At 37.9% G+C, this 11,100-nt stretch overlaps 1 protein-coding gene across 1 annotated transcript in view; it reads left to right on the plus strand.

Annotated features, from left to right (window-relative positions):
* LOC136863752 (tachykinin-like peptides receptor 99D) overlaps window positions 1-9,260 on the plus strand; it is a 474,112-nt gene extending 464,852 nt beyond the window's left edge. The window contains exons 7-8 of the mRNA XM_067140105.2: window positions 8,285-8,380; window positions 9,122-9,260. Coding sequence (XP_066996206.2) covers window positions 8,285-8,380; window positions 9,122-9,183 — 158 coding nt within the window. The 3' untranslated portion in view covers window positions 9,184-9,260. The remainder of the gene's footprint in view (window positions 1-8,284; window positions 8,381-9,121) is intronic.
* The last annotated feature ends 1,840 nt before the right edge of the window (window positions 9,261-11,100 follow it).

Consider the following 11,100-nt stretch of genomic DNA (forward strand, 5'->3'; position numbering starts at 1 on the left):
ACAGTCCACACTACCTGAAACAATTCACATGATCATTTTCAGCATTTAAGTTAAAAGGTGTGTACAATTTTTATCTGTTGCAAGGGCGAGAGTCTGCTTCAGTACAAAATATTCCAAATGAAACTACTGGATGTAATGCCAGGGAAATTGAAAAGGGAATGGAGCAGCACAATGTTTCCTTCAAGTTTATTTATTTCTAATAAAAATATGCTCTTGAAGTTCTGCTTAACACTAATTTTCGTATTAGTAATTAACTCATGGCTAGGAATTACCTAAATTATAGTGAATTAACATTTGGGAAAGCTGCTTTTTTAAATTATTTACCATAAGCTATGAATGCAAGTTTCTGCCTGTGCATATTTTTAGGAAGATTTTTCTTGGCTCACTATACTTACTTGTCCCCAGATATAAACAACATACCCACGCTAAGTGTCACATTTTATATCTTCCATCAGCGTACTGTTATCTATGACGTACAATTGCTGTAGCACAATCATTGTAATGAGGACATTAGTCCTAACGAGCGCTGTTTGCTGAAGCAAGGCCTATGTTTTACTGTTTTGGTGGTTTGTACTCAAACGTTTTAAAAGAACAATTAATTAAGTTGAATGTTATACACTGTTTTAAGAAAAATATAAAAACAAACTGAACCAGTCTGTGGTACAGAACTTAAGTGATAATATGTTGCATTGACTCTGGAATGTTTATAACAGGTTAGAGAAGTTACCAGTTTAGACAAGATATATTCATTAACTCATATTACTTCCACGTCCATCTGCTCTTACATACAGTATTGTACTTCCCTCCATACCATGCTACATGATATTTCCCGTTCTTCGACACTGCCAGCCGTGGCAGCTTACCATATATTTTTGTAATTTATCCAGGTCCTAGCAGAGTTGGAATCTTTGAAGTAAGAAACCGGATATGAGCTTGTACTGTAGGCTATACTGTACGCGCAGAAACGAATAAATGCATGTATGACGTTCCAGAAAAATATTCAGTTTCTAAATAGGAAGATTGTAGCATATACCATTCGTATTGTATGATATTAAGGGGAATAAGTGTTTGCTTTGATGTAACATTGCTGTGACCTGTTGAACTTCACGATTGTTTGTACAGTCCATTAAACCATAGAGTGAGATTAACTGTCGCATGATTGTGGTGTGATAGCTGTCAGTTATACTATTCAGTTATATTCCATGTCATGAGAGAATTATGTGATTTCTTTACGTGCCAGAACTCCAACTTAAAAGTTCGCAACATGTGTTTATTTCATTTACTGAAAAGGTAAATGTTAAATGATGCATAATTTACTCCAAACGAATCCCGTTAGCCCTCTTTGTTTCACTGAAGTTTGTATAAATAATGACAACCCAAATTTGAGAGAAGACATGTATCAAGATAATTACATCATAATATAACGGAACAAGTTGCTACCAAAGCCTTTGTCCTTAGGAGAAAACTAAACTAAGTAAAATGGCAAATATTTGGCTCTTGTTTGTAATGAAAAAATTTATTGGTTCGTACCCCATTACTGGCAGCCCTGAATATGATTTTCTGTGGTTTCCCATTTTCATACCAGGTAAATGCTGGGGCTGTACTTTAATTAAGGGCAAACCACTTCAATCACTCTCCTAGACTTTTCCTATCCCATCGTCGCCATAAGACCTGTCTGGTGTGAGTGAGACGTAAAGCCAATTGTAAAAAAAACATTAAAATATATAATTATATAATGTTTGGTTCAGTTTCGACTGTATCACTTCTCTCTATCAATTCTCTGCGAAACGTAATTTCTCCTTGTTTCCTGGCACGGAAAAAGACTGAAAGGTTAATATCGTATTTATATACTTCTGTTCACAAGTAATTCATTTCAAACATCGTAGACTATCTGAAATATTTGAACTTTATGACAACACCCATTTTGTCAGAATGTGAACATTTATAAGAAAGCGATCATTTAACTACTTCAGGGGGTCACTGTTGACTACTAGTACGGTGTCGTAATTAAATCGCTTGAAGGTATATTCAAATGTCCCGGCCGGGTCGAGGATTTTAATTGTGTTTGATTAATTCTTCTGGCTCGCGGACTGGGTCTTTGTGTTTGTTCCAAAACTTTCCTCTCCATATTCATACAACACACTACACTGCCAACCTCCACAGACGCGCGCAATAGTGATTACATCCTTCAATACTAGGCTGGCGTCAGAAAAGCCATCCGGCCGTAAAACAGGGCCAAATCCACATGTGCGACACAGTTCGCACCCGCGACCCTACATGTGTGGGAAAAGCGGTAGAAGAAGAACAAGAAGAAAGTATCTTCAAATGTGTGTATATCTGATGTCTACGCACGTCTGGCAAAATCTGTGAAATACACTGACTGACAGAGCAAATGCAACACCAAGAAGGAGTGGTTCGAAAGGGATGAAAGTTGGGGAAAAAACAGAGACGGCACGGACGAATAATTGATGTTTATTTCAAACCGATATGCAGGTTACACAATGCGCACGGCATCGACTCAGTAGGATGTAGGACCACCGCGAGCGGCGATGCACGCAGAAACACGTCGAGGTACAGAGTCAATAAGAGTGCGGATGGTGTCCTGAGGGATGGTTCTCCATTCTCTGTCAACCATTTGCCACAGTTGGTCGTCCGTACGAGGCTGGGGCAGAGTTTGCAAACGGCGTCCAATGAGATCCCACACGTGTTCGATTGGTGAGAGATCCGGAGAGTACGCTGGCCACGGAAGCATCTGTACACCTCGTAGAGCCTGTTGGGAGATGCGAGCAGTGTGTGGGCGGGCATTATCCTGCTGAAACAGAGCATTGGGCAGCCCCTGAAGGTACGGGAGTGCCACCGGCCGCAGCACATGCTGCACGTAGCGGTGGGCATTTAACGTGCCTTGAATACGCACTAGAGGTGACGTGGAATCATACGCAATAGCGCCCCAAACTATGATGCCGCGTTGTCTAGCGGTAGGGCGCTCCACAGTTACTGCCGGATTTTGACCTTTCTCCACGCCGACGCCACACTCGTCTGCGGTGACTATCACTGACAGAACAGAAGCGTGACTCATCGGAGAACACGACGTTCCGCCATTCCCTCATCCAAGTCGCTCTAGCCCGGCACCATGCCAGGCGTGCACGTCTATGCTGTGGAGTCAATGGTAGTCTTCTGAGGGGACGCCGGGAGTGCAGGCCTCCTTCAACCAATCGACGGGAAATTGTTCTGGTCGATATTGGAACAGCCAGGGTGTCTTACACATGCTGAAGAATGGCGGTTGACGTGGCGTGCGGGGCTGCCACCGCTTGGCGGCGGATGCGCCGATCCTCGCGTGCTGACGTCACTCGGGCTGCGCCTGGACCCCTCGCACGTGCCACATGTCCCTGCGCCAACCATCTTCGCCACAGGCGCTGCACCGTGGACACATCCCTATGGGTATCGGCTGCGATTTGACGAAGCGACCAACCTGCCCTTCTCAGCCCGATCACCATACCCCTCGTAAAGTCGTCTGTCTGCTGGAAATGCCTCCGTTGACGGCGGCCTGGCATTCTTAGCTATACACGTGTCCTGTGGCACACGACAACACGTTCTACAATGACTGTCGGCTGAGAAATCACTGTACGAAGTGGGCCATTCGCCAACGCCGTGTCCCATTTATCGTTCGCTACGTGCGCAGCACAGCGGCGCATTTCACATCATGAGCATATCTCAGTGACGTCAGTCTACCCTGCAATTGGCATACAGTTCTGACCAGTCCTTCTTGGTGTTGCATTTGCTCTGTCAGTCAGTGTATATACTCGCCTAAATTTCAAATTGTTCTACGATGAAGAGTACACTCAAACTTATTTCACCCTAAAGAGGGAAATAGCGTGTGATAGCAGATACATCCTATGCAGACACATTCGATTATATCTCTTGCGTATGCTACACAGTGATATTTAGACACATTGTAAGTTTTTCTATAAGGGATGTTTGATATTTGATAGGGTGCGTGAAATTTGACGCATTCTATGAATCCTTTAACGTACTTCCTGAAGTATGGGATTTTGTTCAAACTTTTTACTAGACCAATGTGTACCCTTGCGAATGTTTATTCTTTTTCACTATTCTTCGTGCCTCTGCAATAAATATTCTATTCTAGTATTTAATATATGAAAATGCTCATAAGTCTTGCAAACTTTTATTAATTTTGAAAAAATCTCACATTTCAAGAAGTTAACTTTTCCCGCTGATTTCAATCTTCTGAAGACAATGCTCAACATGCGCCCGATCACTCGTTGATATTATAATTAAATTATTCAACATGCAATAATGTTACTTTTTATCAATAACTTGCTTGTCTCGCATGGAAGAAAGCGGTAAAACGTTTAAATACTTATACTAGTTCCCATGAATCCATTCATTTTATAACATGAATTATGAACTTCCTTATTTCCAAATAGTTTCCGATTGTGTTAGATCGACTGGTCCATGTCTTAACCACTATATTAATTAGTAAGATATTCACTTTTATCAGGATGGGATTAAAATTGTTTCCTTAAGAAGCACGAAGATTGTGCTAAACGAGATGCTGATATGACAAGATTTTAAATCTCGGCCTCTAATGTTTGGTCAGTGTAAGTTTACAAAAACGAAGTATTTAAATTTTCTCTACCAAGGAAATTATGTTGAATCAAGTGGTACACAATGAATGATATCTATTTCAAAATCTCGAGAATAGCAAGTGAGCAACGTCAGCACGATTTTTATGATTTATTAGAACGTTCTTTTTCAGAAATTTATTTTGAAGTTATTCCTTACTAAGCATGTATTGCATTCGACATTTCTCTGTAATTCAAACGGCAATATATCTAATTACTAATCTAGGAAATACTTTCCTTCATCTTGGACTGCTATGTGATGTAATCGACAATATAAGCTATTGTACGAAAATTATCGGTAATCAGAAATGAACTGTGTACTCATCAGCACAGTGAATTGAATTGAACCCATTAATAACCAGAGCAGAGTCGTTCGACTACGAGCCACGATGATTTTCGATACTTATTCCTACTGTTGAATTTCGTATCGAAGCAGATGTTTGAATAACTCACCATTTCCCTTTCCAGGGAGCCTATGTTAAACTTCGTAGCACAGAAACACGTCCGCAGTCATAATACGTGTAACCAAAATAATACAACACTTTTATCCACACACAGAAGCTAACAGAAATGATGACCAGAGATATTTCCTGCTGAAAATTGATTGAATAACAACTCTACCCCAAGACATATAAAAGCCTAATGGTTCCAAATTGATTAGATTAGATTAGATTGATTAGGTTAGATATTAACAGATGGCATCACAACTTTGATACGATAGCCAGAAGGTAAATTGAATCCTATAACGAATTCAATCGTCCTGTGACCATTGCTACTAATAACAATAATTACATAGTCATTATTTGGAGAAGGTAGTACCGACGTGTGTAGCACAGTTGTGATTCAAGGAAGTGAAGGTGAAACAGATGCAATATCCCATGACCTCAGCTATAGTGTGAATGTTGCAAAAATGTTCCAAACACTACTATTACTCGGTAGAAGTCGCCTACAAATATTATTTTCAGAAACTTAAAATTGATTGAGGTTTGCATGGTATACAGGCCCTTTTCGCCTTCAACACAGGAGAGAAGTAGTGTGAGATTAATTTCATGTTGTTAATTATTCGAAACTTACCTCCAGTTTTCCTCTGCAATTCTCCATCAAGTGCTAATGCATGACGTTACAGCACCAATGAACTGAGTAAAATGAGAGGCTGCTATGGAAGTCATATTGACTTTTCTTCCCTCACTGACAGTCAAATCAACTCGTATTCAGAACAAATAATATTCCAATATAAGATTTCAAATTTTTTTGATTTACTTATTTATTTATTTATTTATTTATTTATTTATTTATTTATTTATTTATTTATTTATTATCGGCACACTTTATCTTCGTGCATTTACACCCTAGTGCTGAATCAGTCGACCTCGGCAATCTTCGAAAGTCGTACTGGCAACGTTTGAAACACAAACTATGAATCGCTTAAGCATCGTTGTGCGACATCTGGCGTACACTTTACGTACTAGTACTGTTGTTGTTTATTCAGCAAAGCCAAACTATAGAATGCATGCTAGGGACAAGATTCGCATCGAGAAATGTTATATAATGTAATATAATGTTATATACTGTGTATGTGACACAATTGTTGGCTTAAGATAACAACAGTTTAGAAACTTCATATCGATCGATCGATCATATTATCGGTTCAATTCAGATTTCATTTTTATTCAGTTGGCAGCACTACCTGGACCGGGACAGCTCCCTCCTTACTCTTCACCCCCGTACACAAATGCACCAAGATGAAGTGTGACTATAATACTTATATTCTGATGCCTTAGGCATAGAAACTATAAACAAATACTTCACTAATTATCCCTTAATGTGATAAACCGAGTTGTTTTATACCATAAAACAATTAGAAAATTACACATGGAAGACTTTTCAATTTTCTGAACAGTAAAATTCACACATCATTATGCAACTGTGACTTCTCACGCAGTATTTAAACAGTCAAGTCATGGGTATCTGCATGGCATCATGTGATGTGATGAAACGTTTCCACTTGCTCCTGAAGTTCCTCAAACAAACAGTATCGTCTTTAAATTACGTGGGCGCATGATTGATGGCAAACTGTCGTATGAATAGGCAACATTTCTTCGTTGTGTTAAGTGGAAAATTGTGAACACTCTACTAACATAATGGACCACGTGATTACCATCTGACTCTTTATTTAAAGACCTAGCAAGCATACGGGACTATTGAGAATAAAACTGCCTTAAAGACAGGAGAATTAATATACCATACAATTGTTAAGTGGCATTTCCTAATGAATTCAGTCGTTCTGTGACCATTACTACTAATAATAATTACATAGTTATTAGTTGGAGAATTTAGTACCGACGCGTGTTGTACAGGTGTGATTCATTTATCATGAATTAATCGATTAACAACCCTGCTGCAATTTGAAAATGAAAGGAGTTGAAACACAGTGTAAATAGCATTGTGGTAAATTGAAGCACGATACGCCGAGCTGAGTACGACACGCGATATGATTTCTAAGACTTTTTCTTCCATTGCATAGAACATACAAGAAAATGCAATTTTTTAAGTTGTCTGTGATGATTGTTGGGACTTCGACGTTATTCCTTCCTTGCACGCTGAACATGTCATAACCTTTTACGTGAGATGGTGGAACGAATTTATTCTACAATGGACTGTTATTGATTAAACTAAGCAGGAAATGCTGAAAAGCTTTTTAGGTCCCGTGTAGGTATCCCCTGTGGAATTATCAACAAAATGTAAATATCGCAAGGTGAGTTTAAACCTGCCTTTTGCCAATGTTTGAGGGAATGTAGGGTTTTCTAAAACTCTCTCCCTTTAAGCTATGATATGAACTTCGACAATTAGATTTCAATAACAGTTGATGTGTTTTATGAAGTGTTGAACTACATATCACATGGTTGAATCTACATATGCTCGTAGTACTCTATATAGTAAGGGAATAGTGCTTCTAATGCACTGATATAATATTCTGAGCGTTTCGAGGTAAGGTTATACTGTAAGAAGATAACATTTATGATTGCGGTATGTTTTGTTCACATGCCGGATGAAGATATAGTGAGAAATATTACTGATTCGTACATCTCTAAGGATTAATAACAAAATTACCAGAGAATAGTATTTCTACGTCCGTGCATACGATCACGTCAGGAACAGTGGCATATTACTTTAAGCTTGTTCCATAATTTCTATGGAAATGACAATGGATGACGAGGATAGAACAACACCATTTCCCGTCTGACTACAATAATCTTACTGCAACATATATGATTAACTTTTGTGTCTTTCTTGAACTGAGAATTTATTCCTGTGTTACTGTACATGCCACATAATCCTTTATTTGTCTCCATGTAAAATTATTCCATAATCAGAATGGATTTCCTAAGATTAATACATTTTAGAACTGTGTGAAATATTTGCACGGTGAGAACACATACTGAATGAATTTGACCAGTTCCTTGGACAGATTATCACCGTCTGCGGTTAGTTGTGTAAAGAATGTGTTGAATACAAGCACCTCGTTAATAATTATAACTTTTACCACCAAGAAAAGTGTCTAGGTAATAATGAATATGTTTTCGAGAAATTGCGATGTTAGCATGGGAAGTACTATTTGAATGTTAATCTTTCTTTGACAGGAGGGTCTGCACCAATGACATCCCGAGTGCGTTCCAAGTTGACTGCAGCGTGCGAGATCGCGCCCAGTCACCGTAGCTCTGACTCCACTTTGAACTGTAGGTATACACTAGAAATGAATTAATTCGAAATTTATGTTAACCCTTCCTCTTGCGTTAGAAATAGCTAATTTTTCACCGATGTGTTAATAGCATACTACAGTAGAATTCGTAGTTTAGCTGTTTATTTCTGCCTTAACCTTTCAAATGAAAATATTCATGTCTTACGTGTGTAGATAACATCCTAGATATATATCATTTAAAATAATTGAACTTCCCGATCATGAATATATATATACGCCAAAAAGCTTACAGCAACCGCATGTGTTTGTGTCTAACACATAAATCCTAGATAACACGCATGACTGTTAGCCCCGCACTACTATTGTTCAATATATTTGAAGGAAGGGGCTCCACGTTAATTCAGTGAAAGTTTCGATTTTAACAAATTTTACTTGTTCTTTGTTTAGATATATTGTGGATGAAAAAGATCAATGATTTCGGAGTCTGTCTAAAGAACCAAAAGCTAGTTTCTAACAATGGTATGAATATTCATTTTAGCCCTCATATTTCAGATATATATCAGAAAATTTCCTTAAGGTGAAGGGTTTCCTACTGAGGTAATTAACAGAATACATTTCTTGATATCAAAATCTGCGCAGTTTTAAATACCAGAGCTGAAGTATTGTGTGGAGCCTTAACCTCCACTTCCCTCGTTAACCATTTAGTTTTGTGCATGTATGATGTTCAAAGTGAAGTGTGGAATGTGTTTAAAACATATCTCTTTTAAATATTTTGCAGGTACAAGAGTGACTTTTGCAAAAACATGTAAAATTGGTTCCTCGCCCCCGTGTATTCAGTAAGAAGTTAACAAACTACAGTCTCTATCTCCCTCAGAACTGTAATTTTATGGCAGACGTTGAGGTGCACTTCTGCCCCAAGGAGAAATTTAATCGATTTCTTCGTCTAAACTCGAATGTCTAATAATTATTGCAAATAAAATATTTTTGTGTTACTGAAAGATCACATTTAAATATGTGGAGACTTTCATTGCATATAATTCTGACTCTGTTAATAACAATAATATGAAAATTAAATTAAGGAAATCCATTAAATGTTTGCAAATATGAATCTGTTTCCCTTGCACGGCTACCTTGTATTCCCATCCTGTCCTTAGAAACATTAGCATTGATGTGAAACTTTAGTTTCTATTGAGTATTTTCTGTTGAAGGTCCTAACCATGGTGTGTGCAGATGTTCTTGTGATTTAATCTGCTCTAATATATGTTAACACTTAAGAGTGAACTAAATTCCTTATATGTTTCATTATTTGCAATGTATTTACATATATTTAGTTTACTTGAAGTAAGTTAAATTATTTTGTTCTCGTTGGTGTACGACTTCCATTTAGATGTCTCTGAAACACTGACAAAGAACAATCCCACAAAAGAAGAAGATACATTATTTCAAACACACTGCTAACTCAACATACCACTACATAACGAATCATATTGACAGCAGATGAAAATTACCTACAGTACGAAGTGAAAATCCAGTAAGTTGTAATTTGAAAATTATATTTAATTCAAGTAATGTCCTATTTAACATATTCTCCTGTAGTTAATAGTAATGTTCAAAACTTTGCACTACGGTGGTTTCATTGTGCTAAATAATAACCTCCTTTAAACTGTACGCTCCGGTTAACTAACCTTAATATCAGCATGATTTTGTACAACATGTCTATGTAACTTCATCTTCATCCGTAACACTACACTCATCATCTAAGCGACTCACGCTTATGACGTTGTGATACCACCGATTACTGCCAGAAAAATTCTCTTCTACTTTGAAAAACTAGGTATGAAGAAGTGCCTTAACCGCCGGAATCCAGTAAATTACGAAACAGAATTGTAATTCGGAATGATGAAGATGTGTTTTTCCTTATATTCACACAGATTAAATAATTTCGAAGAATTTTAGCGCATCGTTGGTATTGACATGTCTAGCAAGATTTAGCAAATGTGTAGTGGAGGTAAATCGGTAGAAAGACGAACAAAAATACTATCAGATTTCACATTCTGTCAACATTCTGCATGATATCCGCACGATATCCTAACCTTGTAGTTTTGGGAATCACGTTAGATGTCACAATATATTTCAAACCCTCCATTAAATACGGAAATACTAATATTACTGTGAGGCTGCAAGCATTCAAAAGCACTATAAGATATCCTGAGTCTATCCAGCTTTTACCTCCGTACTGCGAAGACAGTCTTAAAAAAGACCAGTGAAAATGTAGCTTCGTACGGGAGCTGACTTATCGCTTACAGTATACTGTTGATCTCAACAGTGACATCGGTTCATTTAGTTTCTATTTCATTTACTACTATCGCCTCAAGCCTGTAATTTAATCCAGAGCTGCTCACTTCTCAGGCTGTATTTAAATTGAAGCTCAGCAGAGGCTTAGACACCATCAAGGTAAAGAACTCATACTGTTAAATCTCCAAAATATAACGTAATTAAAATTTTAGGACCACTTACCGAGATCCAGTGCAATGTTTCTGAGCAATATATATGTGACGTCTGCTATTCAGGGTTGTCCATAATCACACGCAATATTTACAATAAGGTATAAGGGAATATAAATTTTTATTTCAAGTCTGCCTTTCCAGAGTGTAAGGGACTCGTCCACAGAAATATTATCTGTGGGGATGTAGGTCGTCTGAAAATTTCCGTTTATAATTTCCAGGAAATGCTGAATTTTGAAAAGCTTTTCAGGTC

This window comes from Anabrus simplex, chromosome 2 (genome assembly GCF_040414725.1).
Source record: "Anabrus simplex isolate iqAnaSimp1 chromosome 2, ASM4041472v1, whole genome shotgun sequence".
Classification (NCBI taxonomy): Eukaryota; Metazoa; Arthropoda; class Insecta; order Orthoptera; family Tettigoniidae; genus Anabrus; species Anabrus simplex.